General features: G+C 51.4%; 1 protein-coding gene across 2 annotated transcripts in view; it reads left to right on the top strand.

Annotated features, from left to right (window-relative positions):
* Positions 1 to 25,063, top strand: part of WARS1 (tryptophanyl-tRNA synthetase 1) — a 28,864-nt gene extending 3,801 nt beyond the window's left edge. For both annotated transcript variants that reach the window (XM_061395336.1, XM_061395338.1), the window contains exons 2-11: positions 2,524 to 2,701; positions 8,232 to 8,445; positions 9,578 to 9,686; positions 15,671 to 15,790; positions 16,741 to 16,923; positions 17,738 to 17,838; positions 19,667 to 19,779; positions 19,946 to 20,119; positions 22,564 to 22,704; positions 23,796 to 25,063. In XM_061395336.1, the coding sequence (XP_061251320.1) occupies positions 2,588 to 2,701; positions 8,232 to 8,445; positions 9,578 to 9,686; positions 15,671 to 15,790; positions 16,741 to 16,923; positions 17,738 to 17,838; positions 19,667 to 19,779; positions 19,946 to 20,119; positions 22,564 to 22,704; positions 23,796 to 23,957 (1,431 nt within the window). In that variant the 5' untranslated portion in view covers positions 2,524 to 2,587 and the 3' untranslated portion in view covers positions 23,958 to 25,063. The remainder of the gene's footprint in view (positions 1 to 2,523; positions 2,702 to 8,231; positions 8,446 to 9,577; positions 9,687 to 15,670; positions 15,791 to 16,740; positions 16,924 to 17,737; positions 17,839 to 19,666; positions 19,780 to 19,945; positions 20,120 to 22,563; positions 22,705 to 23,795) is intronic.
* The last annotated feature ends 1,216 nt before the right edge of the window (positions 25,064 to 26,279 follow it).

Below are 26,279 nucleotides of genomic sequence, written 5' to 3'. Positions count from 1 at the left end.
AAATTACAAATGCAGCGTGAGTGCTCTAACAGCCTCACTAACGAGTCCCGGGGATCGCCAAGGACAGAGCAGCCAACTTGGCCCTGCAGGCTCAGGGGCCAGGAAACCAGGAGCCAAGGTTTGAATTAGTGAGACAGCGGGCAGAGGAGGGTGGGAAACACGCCAGGCAGGGGGAGCAGTAGAATTTGAGGGAGCACGACACGGTCGAGGGGCCTTTGGCATCAGATCCTGGCTCAGCTGCTCTGGCGTGGAGCCTCAGAGGGTGGTTCTCACTTGCCTGAGCCATCTGCCTCCGGTCGCTAATGCAGAGCAGATTCTGTGCCACCCAGGTTTGCAGCTTGGGAGAATTGGGGATCCCGTGGAAAGCATCTGGACATGATGTTTGGTCATTTGTGCCTTGAAGTCACTTTGATTGCTCTTTGATATGGGCCTAAGAGTTTCTCCTCTCCAGCGCTTGTCCACGTTCTTTCTCTTTCTTACAGGCCTCCCTTTCCGGGAATTGAGGCAATTCTCGGAAAGGAAAGGAAAGAAACTGGCTGCTGTCCCACCTGGTTTCAATATTATGGTTTCATTGACTTTAAAGATTGGTTTAAATATTACATATTTTTAAACAGATACTTAACAAATGCAAAGAGTCAAACATGACTGAGCAGCTGAACTGAACTGAACTGAACAAATGGATAAGTAAAAATAAATTATCCCCTCAAATTTGTGTGTTTTGTTCATAGAGCTCCTAGAAAGAAATTTGTAGTGAGTAAAGAAACAAAATCAGGGACTTCCCTGGTGGTCCAGTGGCTAAGACTCTGAGCTCCCAGTGCAGGGGGCCCAGGTTCGATCCCTGGTCAGGGGATTAGATCCCACATGCTATGACTAAGACCCAGAGCAGCCAAGTAAATAAATTAAAAAAAAAAAAGAAACAAAATCATCCTTCATTAAACCTCTGCTCTACGGCTGATGCTGTGCTAGGCTGTTTACTTACCCGCGTTATCCCACTTAATCCATGACCGCAAGTCAGTGTCATTATTGTGCTCCCATTTCACAGTTAAGAGACTGAGGCTCATGACAGGTAAGTACATAGGGTAATGTTACAGAGTGTGGGCTCTAGGGTCAAACTGCCTGAGTTTGTGTCCCATCTCGACTGCCTACTTAACTGTGTGGTCTTGAGCAAATATTTTAGCCTCGGTTTACTGGTCTGCACACCAGAGACAACAAATCTGTCCCATAGGATTGCCGTAGGCATCAGTGAATTGATTATCAGTGTTACATAAGGTGCTTGCAAGGGCTTCCCTTGTGGCTCAGCTGCTAAAGAGTCCGCCTGCAATGCAGGAGACCTGGGTTCAATCCCTGGGTTGGGAAGATCCCCTGGAGAAGGGAAAGGCTGCCCACTGCAGTGTTCTGGCCTGGAGAATTCCATGGACTGTATAGTCCATGGGGTCACAGAGAGCTGGACACGACTGAGTGACTTTCAACTTCACTTCTCACTAGAAGAACACCAGACGCAGGACTTCAGTTCTGGAAGTTAGCTGCTCTGGCATAGCCTTGTTGTCACTGGCATCCTCCTTGTTCAAGGTGTATCAGCAGGTTTCAGGTGGGGCTGGGGCTCAGCCGATCTCTGGAGTCCTGACATGTAACACTTGCAGTGGGCTTGTTCCTTGCTTTACAGTCTGTACAATGCCGCCATGTCACTTTTTCCTCCTTTCTTCTCATAACAGCCCTTGAGGTAAGTGGGTTCTGCTTCATAGATGAGGAAGCTGACACTCAGAAAAGGGAAGTAACCGACCCAAGAGGGGCTGATCCTGGCCAGCCTCAGCCCCAAGGCGACCTCAGGTAGCCTGCCCTTGCCCCACCTTTTCCAGGATTAGCAATAAATAATGACTAATAGGAGGCCCAAGGACATCTTCTTCAAAGGTTTGCAGTTAACTAAGGCAGCCTGTGGAGTGAACAGGCTGTATGTGGTTCTTGCCTCACTTGCAAACCAGAAGGGATAAGGCCCTGCCTCCTCCCCAGGCTCCCCTTCTCCTGAGAACAGGACAGCTGGCCAGCAAAGGAAGCTGTTTGTTCAGTAGCATGTGGGTTATGACTGCAAAGGCCTAGGAATTCACCCCCTAGAGCAATTAAGATAAAGAGTAATTGCAGTTTGCCAAGTGCTTCTAGCCATGGTGGACTTAGGTTTACTAAAGCACTTTGGTATCTGAGTCCTTCCTGTGTCCTGGACACTAATTGAGGCACACGGACATGTCAGCACATGCTCACTTGCCCTTGGTTGGGAGGGGCCTTTCTTTGCCCTCCCTAAGCCTATAAATCAGCAGTTCTTTTCAACCCCACCATTAACATTTGTTCCTCCTCTTTTCTCCTGTTTCCTGGCTCCATATTTCTGTTTATATTTTTATTAATGTTATATTATCTATGCCCTTTATCACAACTCATCTCCAGCCTTTTTGGAAAGAAGAACCAGGTAACGGTAAAGGGAAAACAGCTGCCGTGGTTTGTTCATCTCTTTCTGTCCCTCTTCTCTGCCCACAGTCTTGTCTGGACCACTGAGCAAATCTGCCAGCACCCCAACCAGCTGTGAACATCTTCCCAGAAGATGGCAGACATGTCCAATGGCGAGCAGGGCTGTGGGTCCCCCTTGGAGCTGTTCCACAGCATCGCTGCTCAGGGGGAGCTCGTAAGGGACCTCAAAGCCAGAAACGCAGCCAAGGTAGGTCATTTTGCCAGTCCTCCACACGTGTCCCAGCCAGTCTGTAGGACAGTCACCTGTTTCTGTTCCCTCATCACCTGAAGTATTTTGGCTCTTGTGCTAAATGTATTTTCTCCTTACTCGGCATTGATGCCTGTGGTCTGAAGGGAAGCCGCTGGGAAGCACAGCCGCTGTCCACCCTTCCTCTCCACATGTCCTGCTTGCGGAAGCAACCACTTTCAATTCTGTTAGCCGATTCTTTTGATATGCAATGCCCACATCTCTTAGAATCACACATCATATTGCTCCTTATGGATGTTCAGGTCTGGGGCTTCCACTGTGAAAGACAAAGGAATTAGCCATCTCGGAGCACTGCCCACCCGCCAGTCCCCGTGTAAACGACGGCTAACCCCCCTGAGAACAGCACGCGTGCTGCTCCTCTCCTGCCCAACTTTTGTTTTTCCCAGGGTTGTTTTAATTGCTCCTTGCTTGGTTTGTCTTTGTTTTGGCCATGCCTTGCTCCCCGTGGGATCTCAGTTCCTCAGTCCCTGGTGGGGGACTGAACCCACACCATGGCAGTGAAAGCCCAGAATCCTAACCATCAGGCCATCTGGGACCTCCCCTGCTTAGCTTTCTGTGTACTGACGCTCTTGGACCTCCAGGTGCTCCCCCAGTTGGGTCAACCCCCTCTCGAGCCATAGCAGGCCGCTGATCAGGTCCATCCTCCCGAGCACTCTCTCCCAGGATGCCCTGCCCGCTTCTGTCCCGGTGGTGACCCGCCTCCCTCACAGCCCATCTCCGGACCCGCCCTCCCTGTCCATGCAAGCCTTCCACGCACTCTCTTTCCTCTTCCACGCTCCCTGTTCCTGACCCCATGTCTCACTCCTCCTTAGTTTATTTTGGCAGAGCAAATCCTCCAGAGGTTTCTGCAAAAATTAGTGCTAAGGAAGTGTTTTTTGAGCTTTTGCCTGGTCTGCAAGCATCTTGCTTCATATTTGGCTGAGAGCTAGGCTCGGTAGAGAATTCTCAGGAGAACGTGACTTCCCTCGGAACTCTGAAGCGCTGCTGCATCCTCCCAGCACCCAGGGCTGCGATGGAGAAGCCGGTGCCACTCCTTTGCCCCCTCTCCTGGGCTTTCAGGGCCTCTCCAGCTCTGAAACACCCTGTGTTGGGTGCCCAGGACTCCTTTCAAACTAGAAATACATGCCCTTTAATTCTCAGAAATTTATCATATTTGTTTGATTTATTCTGGGTTGGTTTTTTATTTTTCTGTTTGTGTATTTTCTTTTTAGTTGAAAGACTGTGTCCTCTGAATTTCTTAGTTTTTGATTTATTTTCCTTTTATTTTTATTTTTTCTTCTTTTAGGTATGTTTCCTCAACTTCTAACCCTGCTGTTGTTTTTCACTCATTCTGCCCCTTTCAATTTCTAAGCGCTCATTTGTTTTCCACATGTTCTTTCCTCGAGGCTCTCTGTTCTTATTTCACAGGCGCCTAGCCTTCTGCCTCTGAGCTCGTGGTGACAGCTTCCCCGTGTTCTCTCCGCACGTTATGCACCAATCTCCTCCAGCTTAGCTTGTGTTCCTTCCGCCTCTTGTAGTGGACGCCACTGGCAGGTGTTCAGTGACAGCTGTGCACTCAGGCTTTGGAGGGCGCACTCGGAGCCAGGGGGAGCCTAGGGTGTGGCCTTCCCTTCCCTGGACAGCGCCCACAGCACTCCTCTGCCTCAGGAGGTCTCCAATGCGGGGTCTTTAGAGCTGCTGTTTGAGGCCAGTAGAGTCCCCAGAGAGGACTCCTCGGCTTCGCTCTCCAAAGGGTCCCAGTGTGGCCGCCCACGGTGTGAGCTGAGTGGGGCTGAGGAGCTGACCACGTGGTCCTTCGCTGAAGCCCCTGTTCGAAGTGTGCTGCCCCCAGCCTGTCTGCCTCACTGTGCACAGCACTTCCGCGTGGACACTTGGCTCTCCTTGTCAAGACACTAAACCTCTGGATGGGGCAGGGGACGTGTACCGGCTATGGGTGGGGGCTAGCCTGGAGATCTCAGTAGCTGCTTTTTAGACTTCCAGCTAGTGCTCCTGATCTTAGAGCCCACTCTTACCCTCACTCGTGTTAGTATCTAGGGCCACCGGTGCCCGAGCCTCTCAGGGATCCCAAGCGATACGAGTCCAGCTGCCGCCCCGACTCCCGCGTGGTCTCAGCCTGTGTTGCTCTCCTGTGCTCTCGCAGGCCGATCACACCTCTACTCTCCAGCTGCTGAGGCTTGTCGCTGCCAGCCTCTTCCTGTTTCCTTTATCTTTGTGGGTTATGCCTTTTTTAAAGATCTCTCTGTAGTTTCTGCGTTGGGTTTCAGAAGCATAACTCAGTCTACATCTATAACCAGCCCTTGCTTTCACTCTGGGTCACCCAGCTTCCTCAGCTCCACAGCTTTCTCATCCATCACTTCCAACCCCTGTTGTCGTCTTTTCAAAATTCTCTTTCTAGGTTCTCACCAGATGGGGTCAACCGTCTCACACTCGTTTCAGTAGTTTACTTTGACTCTTGGGACCCTAAGTAATCCATTACTTTTTAAAAGAAATAGTGATGTCCAAAAAAGGAGTTGATTATTCACAGAAAGAGGTTTACACAGCAGATAGGGCTCAATAGATAAGGCTGAATTATTTTGTTTTTTTAATCTATAAACCTACAATAAATAAAGAACTCATTACTCTATAAACCCATCTTAGGAACCTAACGGTGATATTTTTGTCATCTAACATTAAATTTGAATGACATTAATGAATGCTTTGAGTTAGTAGTTCTTAGTGACCCCAGAGAAGGCAATGGCACCCCACTCCAGTACTCTTGCCTGGAGAATCCCATGCACAGAGGAGCCTGGTAGGCTGCAGTCCATGGGGTCACTAAGAGTTGGACACGACTGAGCGACTTCACTTTCACTTTTCACTTTCATGCATTGGAGAAGGAAATGGCAACCCACTCCAGTGTTCTTGCCTGGAGAATCCCAGGGACGGGGAGCCTGGCGGGCTGCCGTCTGTGGGGTCGCACAGAGTCAGACACGCCTGAAGCGACTTAGCAGCAGCAGCAGTGACCCCAGTCACATTCTGCATTTTAGCAAACAAACAATACTTGATGCAGTTTAGAGTTAAGTCTTCAAGCATAGTCTTTGACTAATGCTAAGTCAGATGGCGTTCAACAAAAGACAGCAGAGGTTACATGATGAAACCATGTGAAGAGTCAAGTGAAGTAAACTTGTACCAGTGTATCATACTAGAAGCACCTGATGTTTTAGAAATTCCCTTTAGGCAAAATAGATGAGCCGCTTGGGCACAGCTGGTCCAGTGAGGGTGCCTTGGGCTCTTCCTCCGCATCTCTGTGCCATTGAGGTCACGGTCCTCAGTGTTCTTCCTGCTCCGTGTACCGAGAGAAGAACGCCCATGGGTTTCAGAAGTAGCAGCTCAGTAGAGGTTCTCCTGGAGGACAGGTCAGAATCTGGGGGCTCTGACGGGAAGACAGTTTGAGCAGGATTCGAGAGATGACACTGGACCATGGGGCTGAAGACAGGGAACAGAGCCTTTTTTGTTTTCCTTTCAGTTTAAATAAACTTTTAAAATTGGAGTACACCATTCGTTCAGAGAAGTACGGAGATCACAGACAGGCAGCTCACTGAGTTTTCACAAGATGACCAAACCTGTGTAACCAACATTCCCATGGAGACACAGCCCAGAAACCATCTCAGGCCCCTCTGCTTCTCGCCTCTTCCCTCCTGAGAGAGGTCTCTCCCTCCCTCTCCTTCCATGGAGAATTCCTGTGCAGGAACTGTATATAATCACCCATAGTGTAGATAGTCTTCCGCGTCTGGCTTTTTTCAGAACATCAACTTTTAAAATCTGTTTCAACGTCCAGGTCCGTGTTAGATTGAGAACAGGAGAACAGACAAGGGAGCCTGCTTGTCTTTTCGGTCCTATTCCAGATGACAGGTGGTCCTTGAGTTGGGACTCTGGTTAGATGTTTGACTCTCAAAGAGCCACCTGGTTGGAAGCTGGGTTAACCAGATAGAGTGTGAACTGTCACGCCACTGGCGACTAAAGGGCGGTGGCAGCAGGGCACTCAGATCAGGGCACTTCTTCCTCAGATAATGGCTCACAGAGCAATAGATCGTGCTCTCAGAGCCTGTGTTCTGCTGCAAGCGCTCAGCCTAGGCAGCGCTGAATGAGGGGAGGAGAACACGCCTGCCTGCCTAAGGTGGGCCAGCACCCAGCCTCTTGCATGAGCTATATCCATGGGGCCACTGATTGCACACTCTGACTCATTTAAATGACAAATTCCAGATGGGTTCAGCTTGAAACACAAACCTGCATCTGAAATCACCCCACAGTAACAGCCCTCTGTGGCCCAGGCGTGCCTGATGGAAGGGCTCTCTGAATGCAGTCTGGGACTGCGAGCGTTGTTCCTCCACTGGGAAGCCCAGCTTATAGCACGTATGTCTAAAGTCTAAATGGAAGTGTTTGTATTTCCCTTGGCAAGCAAATTGGGCTGTGTGTATTCTTTGTTTGCCATCAAATCCAGCAAGGCCAATTATGGGAGTGGAGCTTTAGGGCATAGCGTGACTAATCTGCTTAATTAGGTTTGCTCTTTTAAATGCCAGGCTTCCAGGGATGGCTAGTGTGGGCTCCTGCAAGAGGAAATCTTTAATAGGTTTCCAGCGGACCCACAGATACACTTTATGTTTGTTTGTTTGTTTATCTTATTCTCATTTTAAAACACTAAGTATGCAAACACTTTGGACAGCTGGATAGGACTCCAAATGCTGTGGTATAACTGTTTCCCAGTGAGTCCCCCCTTGTTTTCTGAAAGTCTGTGTTTTTTCCTTGCCCTTATCTGTTAAGTTCCAGTGTAGAACTCACTATAATTGATTAATGGAGCATGTCACATACGTTCACTGGCATCAGTGAAGTTTAATATTCAGCCATTAACTGTCATAAATTGTGCAAATTGTGTCGCTACACATAGCCTGTAGTGTTTGTGGTAGGAACCCATGATACTTGACCCCCAGATAAAAATAAAATACATTCAGGCCCACGACTTGCTGTGTGTGCATGGGCAAGCTCCTTCACATCTCTGAGTCTCAGACTCTTCAACCAGAAAAGGCCAGTGATAACACTGCCATCCTTGTAGGATTATTCTAAGAGTAAGTGTGAGAGCGTTTAGCACACCGCCTGCCACCCAGTAGCAGTAACGTTCAGCAAATGCTGCTGCTGCTGCTAAGTCGCTTCAGTCGTGTCCGACTCTGCTCGACCCCATAGACGGCAGCCCACCAGGCTCCCCCATCCCTGGGATTCTCCAGGCAAGAACACTGAAGTGGGTTGCCATGTCCTTCTCCAATGCATGAAAGTGAAAAGTGAAAGTGAAGCCGCTCAGTCGTGTCCGACTCTATCGACCCCATGGACTGCAGCCCCCCAGGCTCCTCCGTCCGTGGGATTCTCCAGGCGAGAGCACTGGAGTGGCTGCCGCTGGTGGTTGTAAATATTTTCCACCTTCACCCTTAACCCCTGTGTACAGGATGAAATTGATTCTGCAATGAAGATGTTGTTGTCCTTAAAAACGAGCTACAAAGCTGCCACAGGGGAGGATTACAAGGTGGACTGTCCTCCAGGGGGCCCGGCGCCCGAGAGTGGTGAGGGCCTGGATGCCACCGAAGCAGACGAGGACTTCGTGGACCCCTGGACGGTGCAGACAAGCAGCGCCAAAGGCATTGACTACGACAAGCTCATTGGTACGTTCATGGGGAAAACCTCAACTCTTAGAAGTGATGTTATTGATGTTTTCTAATTTGAATTAATCATAAATCCAGTCAAACTTCAATGTCAAGGGAAAAAAGATCCTTGAATCTTTTGGTGGTCCATTATATTCCCAGAGGTTTGTTTTTAATTAACATAACAATATAAAATATGTTTTAAAATAATAATCTATAGTAGACAGCTTAATGGGCTTCCCTGGTGGCTCAGACGGTAAAGGATCCACCTGCCAATGCAGAAGACCTGGGTTCGATCCCTGGATGGGAAAGATCCTCCGGAGAAAGGAATGGCAACCCACTCCAGTACTCTTGCCTGGAGAATCCCATGGACAGAGGATCCTGGTGGGCCACAGTCCACGGGGTCGAAAAGAGCTGGACACGACTGAGCAACCGAGCCCAGCACAAACAGCTCGGTGTTAGCTTTTTCCTTTTCTTGAGCAGGTCAGAATTCGGGGAAGGTCCATTGCAGCGAGTATTTTCACAGTGGTTTAAATTGTCTTTCACTGAGTGGGTACAATTCAGGCATGGATTGTGTAAGAAGTAAGCCTTCTCACAGGTGGCATGTCCTCGCTGCCCAGCTCTGCCCTGGAGGGCTTCCTGCTCAGGAGCATCCTTTCCCTGAGGTCATTGGTGGCTGTCGAAGAAGAAACAGAGCTAAAGCTCTCTCATCTGAGTCTAAGCTGTTTTCCATGATTTATGCCCAGACCATCAGGGAGAGAAAACTCACTGGAAGACAAACATTAATTTGGTTATAGGCTCTAAAATGATGGTTGTGAGCATATATAAATTATACTGCAATAAGTAATAAGCAGCTGTGTGTAGGAGGCGAGGTGGGGGGCTGGGCGGGTTATCTGGAGTTCCTCACTAGGCTGCATTCTGGATCTGTCCCATCAGAATCCAGTCCCAGACCAGAGAGTCTTTAGCCCTGCATTTATTTTGTGTTCTGCTGGCGGTGACGTCTGCTCTGGACTGATGGAAGGGACTAGAGCCAGTAGCCCAAAGAGGCCTTGTTCTGCTGAGACAGCACGTGATCATGAGTCTTTCCCTCTGGTCTCTGCAGCGTCCCCAAGCTTCCCACCACCTAAGTTCAGCATCTCTTCTTTTCTTCCAGTTCGATTTGGAAGCAGTAAAATTGACAAGGAGCTGGTAAACCGAATAGAGAGAGCCACGGGCCAGAGACCACACCGCTTCCTGCGCAGGGGAATCTTCTTCTCACACAGGTCAGGCGCTTCTCGCTGCAGGACCTCCCCCGTCCTCTTGTCTTAGAGAAGGAAGCGATCAGGCCGTGGTCCCTCCAGCCGCCGGCCCTCGGGAGACCTGGCTGCCAGTTGGCAGAAGGCCGGTCCCACCTCCTGTCCTGCCAGTGACTGCCTGTGGGGTCACACCTGTCCCTTCCCCTCTGGCCCGAAGTTTATTCATCTGTAAACTGCCTGTCTCACAAGGTGGAGGTCAAGTATACACCAGAGGAGATTCACGCCAGATTATGTGCTAAAAGCCATAGCATGTCACAAAACAAAAGAGATGAATGTGTCCAGGCTCAGCATTTCCCGTGAGATAAGCAGGAGGCTTCCTGAAGTTACATACTTCTTCCTCCTATTGTACTGGCCTGCTCATAAATCGTGTCCAGAGAGAAACTAGTAGAGCGAACAGGACACAGAGTATCCCTACCTGAGACCATAAATTCAGAGAATGGGCAGGTTTGGAGCCAGCTTCTGCCTCTCCCACCCCACACACCACCTCCCGCTGGATTCGAGAGATCTTGGAGCTTGTAGTCCGAGGCAGGGCTGGTCTGTTCTGCCCACACCAGGGTTACGGACAGCACACACAGGACAGAACTCGGCACTCCACTGAACATTTGATTTTATTTTTTTAATTTGAAGGATAATTGCTTTACAGTGTTTTGTTGGTTTCTGTGGCGCTAGTGCTAAGGAGCCTGCCTGCCGTTGCAGGAGATACAAGAGACACGAGTTCAGTTTCTGGGTTGAGAAGATCCCCTGGAGGAGGAAATGGCAACCCACTCCAGTATTCTTATATGAAGAATCCCATGGACGGAGCCAGGCAGGCTGCAGTCTGTGGGGTCACAAAGAGTTGGACTCGACTGAAGCGACTTAGCACACATACAACACTGTGACTCAGCCACGAGTGTGCGTGTGTCCCCGCCCTCCTGAACGTCCCTCCGTCCCACCCCTGGGTCATCCCAGAGCACCAGGTTGAGCTCCCTGGTTACACAGCACACCCAACACTAAATTCTACATGGGGAGAAGGGCCCCCACTCAGCCCTCTTTCCGGGCAGAGTACACTCACAGTTTTTTCCTTAGTTGAGATTTAGTTCACATGACATAGAATTCACCTTTGCGAAGGACAGAGTTCAGTGGGGTTTTCGGTCTGTTCCAAGGTTGTGCATACATCGCCATGTCTGGTTCCTTACATTTTCATCACCCCAAACAGTAGCCCTCTACTCATTAGCAGTCACTGCCTATTCCTCCCAGCACCCCACCCCACCCTCACCCGAAGCCCTGGCCACCAGCAATCATCTTTCCATGTCTGTGCATTTGCCTGGGATGCAGCGTGTGCCAGTACTTCATTCCTTTTTACGCCTGAAAGCTGTTGAGTGGATGCAGCCCCATTTAACAGCTGACGGGCTTTGGGGGGTTTTCCCTTTGGGGTTAGCACGAGCGCTGCTCTGAGTGTTTGTGTACAGGGTCTGGTTTCTCTTGGGTGTGTACTCGGGAGTGGAGCTGCTCTGAGTGTTTGTGTACAGGGTCTGGTTTCTCTTGGGTGTGTGCTCGGGAGTGGAGTTGCTGGGTCCTGAGGTAACCTTAACAGTTGTTTGGAATTGCCAGTGTTTTCCACAGCGAGTGCATCATTTTGCATTCCCACTAGCAAAGTGCAAACAAGGATTCCAATTTCTCCACATCCTTGCTAGTTGTATTTTCCAGTTTGTGTTTTTCTGAAACCATGCTAGTAAGTGTGAGGTGGTATTTCATCATGGTTTCGATTTGTATTTCCATAATGACTAATGATCTGAGCATCTTTCATGTGCTTACTGGCTGTTTTATGTATTCTTTAGAGACATGTCTCTTCTGATCCTTTGCCAACTTTTTAATTGGGTTATTTACCTTTTTATTGTATTATAATAGTTCTTTATATGCTTTGGATACTAGTTTCTTATCAAATACTTGATTTGCAAATATCAGCTCTTTATTTACAGTGTCCTTAGAAGCATTTAGAAGCTTTAATTTTGATGAACTCCAGTTTGGTTTGGTTTGGTTTCGGTTGCTTGGTATCATATCTAAGAAACCGTTGCCTAATTCGAGGTCGTGAACATATCCAGGTGTGTTTTCTTCTAAGAGTGGTATTTTTTTAGCTCTTACACTTGGGTCTCTGATCCAAGTTGAGTTAATTTTTGTGTGTGTGTGAGGGGGGATCCAGCTTCCTTCTTTCTCATGTGAATATCCAGTTGTCCCAGCCCCACTTTTTGGAAATTGTTGTTGAATTTTCTTGACACCCTTGTTGAAAATCAATTGAAAATATATTTAAGGATTTATTAAATATACTACATAGTCCTGATGTCTGTAGCTTTGTAGTGAATCTTGACACTGGAAAATGTGAGTCCTCCAACTTTGTTCTCAAGATTATTTTGGCCATTAGAATTTAGAATGTTTGGATTTTAGAATCAGCTTGCTAGTTTCTGTACAAAGACAGCAGTCAGGGTGTCGATAGAGATTGCACTGCGTGTGTCGGTCAGTTTGGAGAAGTCTGCACCCTAAGATGGCGTCTGAGGTGGAATACTAAAGCTTCCGGCCCGTGCACAGAGAACATCTTTCCTCTCATCGCTTTGGTTTCTTCATGCAGTGTTTTGCAGTTTTCAGTGTACAAGCCTTGCACTTCTTTTGTTAGGTTTAGGTTTTGTTCTTTCTGGTGTTCTTGAAAAGAGTATTTTCTGAATTTCCCTTCTGAACATTTCACTGCTGTTTCTGAAGGGGAAGTGTACCCCTGCGTGTCTGCTCTAGCTCAGCCTCACTGCAGCTCTGCTTCACTGCTGACACCAGAGAGGTAGGGTTTTCACACATCAGGGGGTTGGTTTTTCACCCATCGGGGGTTCTGCAGCATGAGTTGGGTCTCTTACAGTTTAAACCAATTCTGACACTGTCCACCTGGAGATAGTGTCCAGTCCCGTCCCACATGACTACCCCCAACCCCCTACTTCAGACACAGATCAGAGTCTAGGTTCTTACCTGTGCTTGAAATCCCACAACTGATCTGGAATTAATTTGCTCAAGCAAGGGAAACATTTTACTCACTAGATAGCCAGTTTATGTAAAGGATGTAAGTCTGGAGCAGCCAGATTGGAGGAGGCATGTGGGGACGCTCAGAGCTCCCCGCCGCCCCGGGCACCACGCCCCTGTCTCCATGTGCTCACCAACCCAGAAATTCTCTGACACTGTCCTTTGGGTTTTTATAGAGCCTTCATTACACAGATTATTTATATCACTGGCCATTGATGGTTAAACTCAATGTCCAGCCCCTCTTCCCTCCCCAGAAAGAGGGATGGGGGTTGGGAGCTGAAAGTTCCAACCCTGTAATCAGAGCTGGTTCCCCAGCAACCAGTCCCCTTCCTTAGGGTATCCAGGGACTTTCCCAAAGTCACTTAAATAACGTAAACTTTGATGTAGTTGAAAGGGGAACTTTTTATGTGAATAACACTCTATCATTCTTATCGCTTAGGAAATTCCCACAATGGTTTAAGGAACTCTATGCCTGATAGAAAATAAAAACAAAGACGAAATATATGATATTTCTTATTATCAACCACAATATTGCTCTACTGTACAGAAATACAACTGATTTTTGTTTGATCCCACATCCTGCAACTTTGCTGAGTTCATTTATTCTTATGAAAAAAAAAATTCAAAAATATAAATTTGAAGATTTAATTGTATAAGGGACATTGGTCTGTAGTTTTCTTTTGATGTCTTTGCTTTGGGTATCAAAATAATACTGGCTTTATAGATGCGTTGAGAAGTATACTCTCTTTCAGAAATTTTTTGGAAGTTTGTGAAGGATTGTTGTTAGTTCTGTTGAAAATTTGATAGAATCCTCTAGTGAAGCCATCTGACCTTAGGCTTTTCTCTCTGAGACTTTTTTTATTACTAGTTCAATTTCTTTGCTTGTTCTAGATCTGTTCAGATTTTCTGTTTCTTTTTGAGTCAGTTTTGGTGGTTTGTTTCTTTGGGAATTTTGTCTGGTTCATCAAGGTCATCTCGCACACTGGCCTGCAGTTCATATTACTCACTTATAATCCTTTTTATTCTTGTAAGTTGTTAGTTGTTCAGTCACTAAATCCACTCTTTGCGACCCCATGGACTGCAGCGCACCAGGCTCCCCTGTCCTTCACCATGTCCCTGAATTTGCTCAGACTCATGTCCATTCAGTGATTCCATCCAACCATCTCATCCTCTGTTGCCCCCTTCTTCTCCTGCCCTCAGTCTTTCCCAGCATCAGGGTCTTTTCCAATGAGTTGGCACTTCGCATCAGGTGGCCAAAGTATTGGAGCTTCAGCATCAGTCCTTCCAATGAATGTTCAGGGTTGATTTCTTTTTTAAGATTGACTGGTTTGATCTCCTAACTGTCCAAAGGACTCTCAAGAGTCTTCTCCAGCGTCACAGTTTGAAAGTATCAATTTTTCCGCACTCAGCCTTCTTTTTGGTCCAACTCTCACATCTGTACATGACTACTGGAAAAACCATAGCTTTGACTAGACAGACCTTTGTCAGCAAAGTGATGTCTCTGCTTTTTAATACACTATCTAGGTTTGTCATATTTTTTCTTCCAAGGAGCATCTTTTAATTTCATGGCTGCAGTCACTGTCCTCAGTTATTTTGGAGCCCAAGAAAATAAAATCTGTCACTAATTCCATTTTTTTCTCCATCTATTTGCCATGAAGTGATGGGACCAGATGCCATGATCTTCGTTTTTTGAATGTTGAGTTTTAAGCCAGCTTTTTCACTCTCCTCCTTAAGGACTTGATGAGATCCGCTGTGCATTGTCGGGCAGCAGCACCAGGCAGGTGACTAGATCCCTTGGAGCTGAGCGGTCCCTGCTGGGATCTGCCTTCACAAAACTGCACTCAGTGAGGGGGCCTAGTCAGTGCCCTGCCCTCAGGATAGCACCTCGAGTGCTCAGAGACTTCCTGCAAAACCATCCACAGCAGCTTACGTGACAGCCGCACTCTTTTTTCCTTCCATAAGCTGATAAATGTTTGATTTGTTATTTGTAAGAACCGAAAAAGGACTCTTTTTCTTCCAAACTCAGCCATTTTCATCTTTCCTTATTTCAGAAGCAGTGTGTCACCATCAAATCAAAGCTAAGTACAAAATCCAGAATAGCCCTAATCCTGTCAGCCCACAGATAAGCACTGCTCACCCCTGGTCAAGAATAGAAGTCACTTTCAGAATACTCTTGTCTGGGTTCTCCTACCCAGGCCTCTGGGAAAGGGAGCCAGTCCTCTTATTTGGCACACTTTAACGATACAGACTCCCAGATGCCACCCCAGACCCTCTGGATCAGAGGCTGGGAAGGTAGGCGTGGGCAGGTGTGATGTGGAGACGGCTGGTCAGGTGACTCTGATGCACCGCCCCGCAGGAGGCCCCTTGGTGTGCGCTGGGTATGGGCCCCAGTCCTTGTGGTGGTGCACGATAACTCCCCAGATGGAGAGCCCTGGTCCCAGTGTGGCTGAGGAGCCCAAAGCAGATCTCCAGCTGGGGACATCCCCCGCCACGCCCTGCTGAGTCCTGACTGCGGGGAGCCCTGCGATGGCCCCCTCCTGAGCCAGCGGAGTTGGGGCTGCGTGGTTCTCAAGAAGGACTGGGTGGTGTCGGCCTGGGTCACTCCCGGGAAAGCATGTGAAGCAGACAGTACATCAACATCGAAATTTGGAAGAATTCCGAAAGAGGTCCAGGGGCTGCCCAACCATACCCACCCTTTAAACACGTTGTTCCCAACCTGCACGGCTTACACTTTTCAGCAGGCACAGGAGGAGCCGTTCAGAAGCAGTTTCCTGTCGTCCTTACAGCAGGAACAGCAAGGATAACACGCTCTCGTGGCTGGATTGTCTGTCTCGTTTTCATTCCCAGTTGAGCATTCACACCCTGACTCTTCTCTCAGAACACCTCACTGTTTTCTTGTCCCCTCTGTCCTTTAGAGACATGCATCAGATTCTGGATGCCTATGAAAACAAGAAGCCGTTCTATCTCTACACGGGCAGGGGCCCCTCTTCTGAAGCCATGCATGTGGGTCACCTCATCCCATTCATCTTCACCAAGTAAGTATTGCACCGCGGGACTGTGCTCACCGTGTCGGTGAGTTTTGAAACATGGAGAGAACAAACCAGCAATATATCTGCCAATTATAGGCAATAAATGTATTACTAGCATTATTATTTCCCCCCCTCAAAAAAAAAGGAAAAGAAATGTTAATCACAAACTTTGTGCAGAGCTGAGGAGACAGTGCCAGATCACGTCTGCCTGATAGCCAAGGTCTCGGGGAGCTGGTGCCCTTGTGGCTTCTCCCCACCCCGTCCCTAGGGTCACTTTAGCAGGACTGGGTGGTGGGGAGAGCACTGCTGTGGAATCAGCGGACCTGTGTCCTCCTGTCCCTGTCCGGGTGACCATAGAAGCGTTACCTCTCTGGGCCTTAGTCTCCACTTCTCCCAGAGGAAGTACCAGTGCCCCGCCCTGCTGTCCCTGTAAGACTTCAGAGTAGAGTGCAGAGCGGCCAGCTCGGAGCCAACATGCATCGCCCTCCAGGCTAATCAGTTGTTTTCTGATCTCGCCGACGCCATCCCCACTTCGAATTCCCTGGATTCACCGGGGCTGGACCCCAGCAGTAGCCTGCAATGCAGGAGACCTGGGTTCAATCCCTGGGTTGGGAACATCCCCTGGAGGAGGGCATGGCAACCACTCCAGTATTCTTGCCTGGAGAATCCCGTTGACAGAGGAGCCTGGCGGGCTGCAGTCCATGGGGTCGCACAGAGTCGGACACGGCTGAGGGTTAAGCACACATTGCACAGCCCTTGCTAACAAGAACTCACACAGAGTCGAGCTCAGGGTGTTCCTGTTTATAGGAGCTGAGTTCACAGTATGGTCAGAGGGTGAGACTTCCTGGGCAGGGGGGTTTTGAAATACACTGTTAGTAGGACCTGTGGTTTCAGAGGCGCAGCAGTATTTCTCTGCAGAAAAATAAGGCGTGGGCCTCCCTCCCCGTGTCTCCCAGGTGGCTGCAGGATGTGTTCAGCGTCCCCTTGGTCATCCAGATGACCGACGACGAGAAGTACCTGTGGAAGGACCTGACCCTGGATCAGGCCTATGGCTACGCCGTGGAGAACGCCAAGGATATCATCGCCTGCGGCTTTGACATCAACAAAACGTTCATCTTCTCTGACCTTGACTACATGGGGTAAGGGGCAAACGCCTGGCCACCTTTTAAATGAGTGAACGCAGGCTGTAGACAGGCCATCGCAGCCAGGGCTGCTTCAGAAACAGCTGAAGGATCTTGAGGTCTGCAGAGTGTTTTCTTCCTTTATTCAATGTTATGGTCTGGTTTCCTGGTTTATTGACAGCTAAGACTTCCATCCTTAGCTTGTGGAGGGGGTAGCGATGGCCAGATGCAGGCCAGAGCAGCTCACAGAGACAAACCCTCCTTCCAGGGCCCATCAGTTTCTACCCAGATACTCTGTGCGGCTGCAAGTTGCCAATACCCTTGAATGATGAGAAGGTTAATCTGCCTTTAACTCACCACTGGCTCTCTCTAGCCATGGTTTCCCCACTTCCGCAGACTCAACCAGCCGAGCCAGTGCAGCACTGCAGTACTGAAAAGTACCACGTGTAAGTGGACCCATGTTGCTCCAGGGCCAGCAGTAATCTCCCACAACAAAGCACACAGTCCGTCCCAACAGATAGACTGCCCTGGAGCCCCCAAACTTGAAGCCCCGCACGCTCAGCCAGTGATCCCGGCAGAGCTGACACCCTTCACATGAGCCCCTGAGTCTGCATCGGCTGTGCTCCTGCCTCCTGTGCTGCTCAGCTTCGAGCTGACGTCCTTCCACAGGCAGGGGTGTGTCCGCCTCGCCTGCCCCCGGCCTCTCTGCCCACAGCGGGCAGCAGAGCGCCTTCCTCCCCAGCTGACCCGGCCCCACGTGGCCGTGCTGTCTGCTGCTTTGCCCTCGGCCACCACCCTTCAGTTCTGGGTTTGACTCTGACCTTCTTCACAGGATGAGCCCTGGCTTCTACAAGAACGTGGTGAAGATCCAGAAGCACGTCACCTTCAACCAAGTGAAAGGCATTTTCGGCTTCACTGACAGCGACTGCATTGGTAAGCCCACACTGCCCACAGCGCCCGCTGGCCCCTCAGAGAGGAGCCGAGCACAAAGGAGGGGGGCGCGTGCCGGGTGCCTGTGCGAGGCTGCACTGTCTCTGGGGTGGTTTGCAGTTTGTCTCTTTAAAAAGGTGGGTTTTCCCTGAACGTAAAGTGATGCATTTGGCCCCTTTTCTGGGCCACGTGGAGTATCCCCTCAGGTCACACCCTGTCCCTCTCCTGCCGCGTCCGTTTTGAGGTTAGAAGGAAAAGGAGGCTGTGGATGACTTCGACCCTCCACCTGTTCCTGGGAGCCCGTCGGTGTGGAGGCCTTGGCGGGACCCGGGTTGCAGGAGGGCTGCTCTGTGGCTGGAACCAGCCATCTTTGTCTCCCTGGGCCTCACTCCCCACCTCCGGGAGGAGCCACCCTGCCCACCTGCCTGCCTTGCTTTTCTGCCAGGCTCAGTGCCCAGCAGACAGGCCTCTGTGCACACACTGACCTCCCTTTCCCGTGTCTCTGCACCCCTTTCAGATGCAGTGACCATCTCTTCTTTCAGACCCTCAGCTCCTTGAGCTAAGAGTCAGTCCTGAGACTACTGGCTGGTCTCCTGACCCCTCCCTTTATTTTAGGCGCCCAGCCCCTGGCCCACTAGCTGCCAGCATGGAGCTCCCAGGATGTATCTGTGGGCGCCTGTACCAGGCATGCCCCACTGTGGGGGAGCACGTTCTGGGGGGCCTGTTGGAAGAGAAACACCACAGAGGTCCTGCTGGGAGGCTTTTCACAGGAGCAGAACCCTTTGATGCCTCAGTCAGATTCATTCCTGACACTTGGGGCATAAACCTTTTGCTTTGGAAATGGTTTTCGGGGGTTTGTTTGTACTTTTTTCTACTTTGAAACGGTGTTTTAATCCTGGAATCCAGGCAGCGAATGGGGAGACTTCTCTGAAGCTGCCCCGAGCCAATGTGGAGATGGGGCTGTGGCGAGTAGCCGCACATTCTGTGCTGCTGAGACCCAGTTGTGAGTCTAGGCTCGGCCTCTCAGAGCTGCACCCTAGCTCTGGGAACCCAGTGGTGATCCGGGCTGGTGTCCAGTACATAAAATGGGGACGCGGTGACACTTTTCTGTAGAGTCGTGGGGTGTAGACAGGAGGCCCCGAGCCCAGGATGCTCAGTGCTGTAAAGGAGACACGGGTGCCCACGGAGCTGCTGCATGGACCCCCAGAGACAGGCAGGAGCCCAGAAATGAGCGGTGTCTTTCCGCAGAGGGGAGAAAACAGCTGCCAGGAACAAGCGTCACAGAGACAGGACTCCAGGCCGGACCCACCCCAGGCCGTCCCAGAAACGTCCTGGCCTGGCCTGCCTCCACGCGTCGAGGGTCACACCAGGATCCGTGCCCTTTGACCCCAGAATTCTGCTTCCTCAGGTCTGAGCAAATACAATAGCAGTGTTAACAGCAGCAGCATCCAAAATATTAAGAACAGTTTTACATCCCAAAATGTCATAATTAGTTATACTAATTGACACTGAGGAACAACCTGGACACCCAGTGGCTAGAGAGTGGCTGAGGCACAGGAGAGAGCGTGGGTAAGCGTCACGAAGTGGAAGCTGTGAAGAGCAGAGCAGAGGAGAAGCTCACTGAAATGGGGGGGAAATGGATGAGAAAGGCACGAACTGGCATTGCAGATTTTTCTTCCTTCCTCCCAGCAATCCTTCTCTGTAGGTTTCAGATTTTCTTTAACGAGTGTTACTTTTCCAGGGGGGAGAAAAGCCCGTTTTTGTTCATCCCTTCTACAGTTCCAGGCAGAAACCAGTCTCAGGTATAAAAATGTTTTGTCCTCCCTCCCAGGGAAGATCAGTTTTCCTGCCATCCAGGCCGCTCCCTCCTTCAGCAACTCATTCCCTCAGATCTTCCGAGACCGGACGGACGTCCAGTGCCTCATCCCGTGTGCCATCGACCAGGTTAGGAGGCAGAGCCAGGGTTCCGTCAGCCTGGATGTTAGCAGGGGTCTTCACCCACTTCAGGGGTGGGAAGGAGGGTCTGACGGTGGTGCAGGGCAGAGTTACTCGGGAGGTGCCTGCCAGCTGAGGGCAGCCCTCGTCTCCCCCTGCCCCTGCCTCCCCACAGGACCCGTACTTCAGGATGACCAGGGACGTGGCCCCCAGGATCGGCTACCCCAAGCCAGCCCTCTTGCACTCGACCTTCTTCCCTGCCCTGCAGGGGGCCCAGACCAAGATGAGTGCCAGTGACCCCAACTCCTCCATCTTCCTCACGGACACGGCCAAGCAGATCAAGACCAAGGTGAGCGCGGCCCAGGCCTCGGGGGACTCACGCACTACCGCTCTGTCCTTTGGCCACCACGGGCACCCTGAGTTCCAGGGTCCAGGCAGCCTGCCCCGTTCCCAGATACGAAGTGAATGTGCTTGTGTCTTTTCATGTAGGCAAAACTTGGGAGTTTTTTTTTGTTTTTTTTGTCTTTTTTTTCTTCTCTGATTTCCTCACCAACATTGTTCTGAAAACAAAATCATGGCAATTTTCTTTGGTTACAGCTAAACAATAGAGAAAATTTAGTGTACTTCTGAGCACCAGTTGTATTCCAGGAGCTGGACCACGCACTCTCTGTATGTTTTGGTTTTTATTCTCACTGATGTGTCCCTTTAAGATGAGAAGGGTGAGGCCCAGCGAGGATGACCAGCTCAACCCAGTTTTCCCCAGAAACCGAAGGTGCCCTCCTAGCCCACGCACCGTGTTCCCGCACCAGGGTGTAGGGGCTGGTTCTCTCCGGAGCGTTCCCGCTGAGACTCAGTATTGACAAGTGTCCTTCCACAGGCCAGTCAGGTCCTGGCCAGGAGTGCTGCTCCCAACCCACGTGCAGCAGGAGCTCAGTAAATATTTTTCAAGTCACCAGAGAAACGAGAAATGGGAATTCGTTTGAGCTTCCTTACTTTTCAGGCCCGCACTTCGTTGCTCGGTTCTGAGCTGCCAGTGTGCATACAGACCCCTCACTGTTGCACAAAGCTGTGGACATTTTAGTTGGAACTGTGTGTGTGTTTGTGGTCTGGAAGATTACAACAGGAGTGACCGAAACTACATTTGGGGCGTGTAATGCCACCATGAGTCAGTCCAGGCCCCTGCCCCTCCTGGAAAGTCCCGCTTTCTGGTTGACAATGGGGAGCCTTTAGTATCAGAACAGTCCTCCGGGAAGTGGCAGCTGCCAGCTTTCCCAGCCTCAGGTGGAGGCTGGTGTGAACAGGGCTTTTTCTTTCTCTTTCACTTCTGGCTAAAAATTCCAGCACCTGGAATGCAGAAGAAGGGGAGGGACACTCCTGTTCCCTCCTGCAGAGAAGTCATTTCCTTTCATTTTTTTGAGAAGTTGTTATAAAAGAAGGGGCCAGCAGAGACCCAAGCGTCAGGAACCACCCTGGCTGCCGAGATTGCAAGCACCTGTCCCTTGGGGGACAGGACAGGGTCAGGCCAGGCCCTTGTCCCCAATCCCTAAGTCCCACTTCAACTCCAGAAGCAGAGTCTTCAGCCCAGAGAGGGGGCATCTGCTCCAGCCCCGTCCCAAGAATTAAGAGTAGAGTGCTAGGAACACGGCGGCCTGACTGTGGTTGCCTGCCACACGCTCACCTGTGTGAGCTCACGGAGTCCTCAGACCCTCCTGGACGCTGCGTCCACTGCCTGCGCAAGGGGATAGGCCTAGAGTGTCTGGCAGCTTCTCTGCGTTCACACAGCCGGGTCGCAGAGGGCCAGCCGTAACCCAGGTTGGCCCGTGGCCTGGCGTCGGGCTCCTGCCGCTCACCTGCTGTTGGTAAGGGACCACGGTCATCAGGTATCACTGTCCAGCGGGAGCTGTTCTACAGAACTGCAGACTAGAGGCAAAGCTCACGTGAGATCGTGTGTACAAGTGGTTACTGCCTGTAGAGGGTAGCCCAGATTTGAGATTTCAGTCCCAACATGGATCACTGAACAGCTGCCTAGTAGCAGGGGCCTTGTCAGACTTTCCAGTGTTTCTCGGAGCCGTTTAGCATCCCCACCAGAAAGGCCTTGCCCGCCAGCCTCTGCCCCCACATTCTTCTGGGCGATCCAGTCAGGAATCTGCCCGGAGTCCTTCTGGGAGGCTTACCAGACATCTCCTTGAGACCACTGACTCTGCGCACTCTTCTCCCCACGGGAAAATACGTTTGTACATGGAAGGTTTCTCAGACACTCGCTAAAAGAATATTGGAGGAACTCTCCACTTCTGGGCTTTTCTTCTCTCTGCTCTTGACCCTGACTTCTCTAAGGTTATCTTCAGTCCTACAAGCCATTTTGTTAGTTTCTGAACCTGTCTGTTGTCAGCTTCTGGAAGTGCCTGTTAAGGTGGGCGCTGCCCGTGGCCCTGTCCACCCCCCACTCCACCCAGGCCCTGCACGGGCTCTGCCTCCCTGTGGCTGTCTCTGTGCCTCCTGTCCTTGTCCCCAGGGAGGGGCGGGTGGCTGTGTCTGTCATCTAGGTGAGCCTGCGGACAGGTGAGGACATTTGCCCAAGCTTCTGCAGGGGCAGTGCTGTGGTTTTTCTGATTCTGTTCTGTCTCTGTGGGTCGGGGGAGGGGTCAGAGCTCACCCACCCTCTGGAGCCCCCTTCTCTGCAGTGAGCCCCGCGGTGGCCAGTCCCCAGGCTCCACAGGAAAGGGCGGTTTGCGGGCTCCCCTCATCACACAGGGGGCCGCCTGGCGAGCATCCGTGTGCCCTCTCCTGGTGCAGGTCAACAAGCACGCCTTCTCCGGAGGCAGGGACACCGTTGAGGAGCACCGGCAGTTTGGGGGCAACTGTGACGTGGATGTGTCCTTCATGTACCTGACCTTCTTCCTGGAGGATGATGACAAGCTGGAGCAGATCAGGAGGGTAAGGCGGGGCTGTGTCTGTGAGGGCCCTGGAATGCCCTGCGGCCAACGTTCCCGGGGCCTGGGTCTACAGGGCCGGCGCTCAGCTGAGACGAGATCAGAGCTGAGTAGGTTGGTCGTCTTCATGACCACGTGCCTGGAAACCTCGTGAACGGATGGTTCCCAAAAGAGAAAATACAAACTAGTAGTAGCCACACTGTAAGATTAGATCCTCCTGGTCATCAGGGAAGCAGAAGGTAAAATGAGACCCGTCAGTGCTGACACCGTCCCCGAGCCTCCCCAGCGGGTTTGTGTCGTATTACAGTGATTGTAATTCCGGGGCACAGTGAGCCCGAGAGCCCGGGGAGCATTCGTAGCCTCTGCCTCAGGATTTCCAGTCCTTGGCATCTTTTCCAAGAAACTAATCCTGAGTAAGAAAGAGCTCTGTATGCAAATATGTTGAAATGGTGTTAGCAAAAAGTTCAGAACAGACTGTATAGCAGAGGAAGCCTTAACTAAGAATCGTCAGGAGGGATTCTCAGGCAGGCGGGAGGCTTTGATCACGCAGGAGGATTGGCCAGTGCTAGTGGCAGAAGGACCCCAAATTGGCCGTGCGGCGAGACCCACCAAGTCTAAATACACCGCAGAGAGCAAAATCTGACAGAAAGCAGGCCGGGACGCTCGCGCGGGCTCAGCCTCTGGGCCCGGAATTTGCAGGGGATTTTTTTCCTTTCCTTTGCTGCTTTTTGTCAGCTTTAGGTACTTTGTTAAGTTTGTTCAACAAGTACATTTTACTATCACAATCAGAAGATGAAAACAAATTCAGCGAAGATTTTAGAGACGCCAGTAAGGTTGAAAGGCTCAGCCATGGCTTCGGGTCTTGGACTCCGCTGACCTGGCGCGCAGGTGGGGTGCCCGGCCCTGCTCTTCGTCCTCATGTGTCAGCTGAGTCACAGCTGCCCGCAGAGCCCAGAGGCGTTTTCAGAAAAGGGTGGTTTAAGGCCCTTATGTTTCCGTGTGGCCAGTGTGCCAGGCTCTGCGTGGGTGCTGTCGAGGGAGGGAGGTGGCCGGGCGCGCACAGCCGCCTCATGTGGCCTGTCTCCTCCCGCTCAGGACTACACGAGCGGGGCCATGCTCACCGGCGAGCTCAAGAAGGAGCTCATCGAAGTCCTGCAGCCCTTGATTGCCGAGCACCAGGCCCGGCGCAAGGAGGTCACCGACGAGATCGTGAAAGAATTCATGACCCCCCGGAAGCTGTCCTACGACTTTCAGTAACGCTCACTTCCTCTATGCTTACTCAGAGATGTAATTTACCCATAATCCCAACTCAGTCAAATCAGCACCCCCCTGCTGCTGCCCTAGGCTCTATCAAATGGTAATTATTGGCCCAGATCTGTAAGTTCTGTGTTTCTCTCAGCGCTGTTTCTTCCCTTGAATGTCATTCCGGCCCCTGTGGGTAACTGGGTGCCGGGTAGTATCGTGTGGTCACACAGACAAGTCCAGCTGGAGTTCCTCCCACAAAGCAGCCCCTGGGGCTGGATGTCCACCAACCAGCCTGTTGTGGTCCACAGGACGACTCCCTGTTTGAAAGCATCCTGCGGCCAAACACATTCTTCCACCTGCTCTATAAAAGGATATATAGTCCATCTATACGTACCTGGAATCAACATGGTGTTGCCATAAAACTTTTTTTTAAGTGCTTTGAAACAGTAATGTAAGAAAGCTTAATGGGCACAAGAGGCATTTCAGCCCATGCCCCCCTCCCATCTTATTGAAGACGAAATGATGGCCAAAGGCTTTGCTAAACTTTAAATTCCAAGATCTCACAGCTTAAAAGCTGCCTTTAACGTTTCTGAGTATTGGCCTGAGTTGGCCAATTTTTACTAAATTGAGTCTTTATGGGTGAAACTTTCCAGTTTACTTACTAAACTCCAGGCCATGCATGTACTGTACTCCAGAAGTGACGCGCCTTTCCCTGAGCGAACTAATGCTCTATCCACCGAGTAATCCTAGACACTCCATCTGGGGAACCAGTGGCTGTTCCACTCTGACCGAGCCGGACGCTGAGGCCAGTCTGTTGCCTTTGCAGATCCTTTTGTTTTGACACCTGACTGGTGTGGAGGTCTGTCTGCACACAGCAGGCCCTGCCTGTGTCCCCAGACGGGCGGACGTAGCTAGATGCCGCCAGCAGCCCTCGAGGCCGCGGCCACGTGTCCGTGGGAGGCCTGCTTGGTGGAGCGCCCTGTGCAGCTGTGGAAAAGCGCAGACCTGTCCCAGGGAAAGCCCTTGGTCCAAGTATCTGTCCCTTCTGGAGGCACAGGGTCCATTCCTGGGCACCCTACTCCGGTCTCTCTCATGACAATAAACTTCCTGTGGTCCCACCTGTGTCACTGTGCTGTCTGGGGTTTGAGGAGCGAGCAGGGGCCTCGCTCTGGCCCAGGGCCATGCCGTGGATGCCCTTGAGCCTGCAGAGGTCCCCCTGGCACGTGTGCGGGATGGGATCACAGCCCTGCGTGGCGCTGGCTCCCACACTCACTGGATGTTCCTGACAGCCTTGGAGAACGCAGACAGATGTCCGCATTTTGTGGTCGAGGGAAGTGGCCATGGGGGTGATCTGAAAGGTGCTGTGTAGACAGTGGCCCCAGGCCATTTGCAGGGGTCGCAGAGCAAGGGCCCGGCCAGATGAGCCCAGGGCTTACGCTGCCTGCCCGCCTCATACTGCAGGCGGGAAGACTGAGGTCCAGCAGAGAACACAGCGGCTTGTCCAAGGCCGCCCCGTGAGGTCGTGTCAGACGGGCCTACCCTGTCTTGTGCTGTGCCTGCACGAGGTTCCCACCTGGGCAGCGCCAGGATCGGGAGCACGTCCCGTCTCCTCACCCAGCCTCTACTCCCTCCGGACTGGAGGTGAGCCCCCAGCAGAGGGTGGGGCGGTGTGGCTGGGCAGCTAAGGTGATCTCTCTGCTCCCCTGTGCCCATCTCTCAGGAGGGACCACAGCCAAGGCCCCAGGGAGGGTGGGCGTTGTCCTGGGTCTCAGAGGACAGGGCTGCAGCCCCACAGTAGCCAATGACGGAGGCGGGGGGCAGGGACCTCACCCCCACCCCCTGATGTAACAGAAGCAACGACAGACACCTCATGTTTGGGTCAGCTGGGTCTTGGGTCAGAGGTCAATGCCCAAAGTCACTGCTGGTAAGGGCCACAGACTCTCCCACCCCCCACGTTTTGCTAAAAAACAGAGGATTCTTACAGTTCCCGAGAGAAGCCCTGCATCAGGATGGGCAGGTGTGCAGCCCAGCGCTGTCTGAGGGGTGAGGTTGGATTCGGTCCCCAGCTGCCATGACTGTTACTGTCCATCCCCTCAGACCTCACGGCACCTCAGGGGTGCCCAGTCTGGTGGACCCGATGGAGCTGGGTCTGAGGGGCAGCAAGAGCCCACGCAGGTGGAGAGGTGGGCCGGCCCCAACCCCGCGTCCCCACATCTCCTGCGTCGGCAGATGGGATCTTTACCACCTCGCCACCTGGGAAGCGCCCTGTGGACTCTGGGCCAGCCCTTCTCCCCACCCTTCATTTCCGCGCTCCAGAGGACCTCGCCTCCTCAC

This window comes from Bos javanicus, chromosome 21 (assembly GCF_032452875.1).
Source record: "Bos javanicus breed banteng chromosome 21, ARS-OSU_banteng_1.0, whole genome shotgun sequence".
NCBI lineage: Eukaryota > Metazoa > Chordata > Mammalia > Artiodactyla > Bovidae > Bos > Bos javanicus.
The sequence above is the reverse complement of the archived record's forward strand: the minus strand, read 5'-3'. Positions and strand labels throughout refer to the sequence as shown.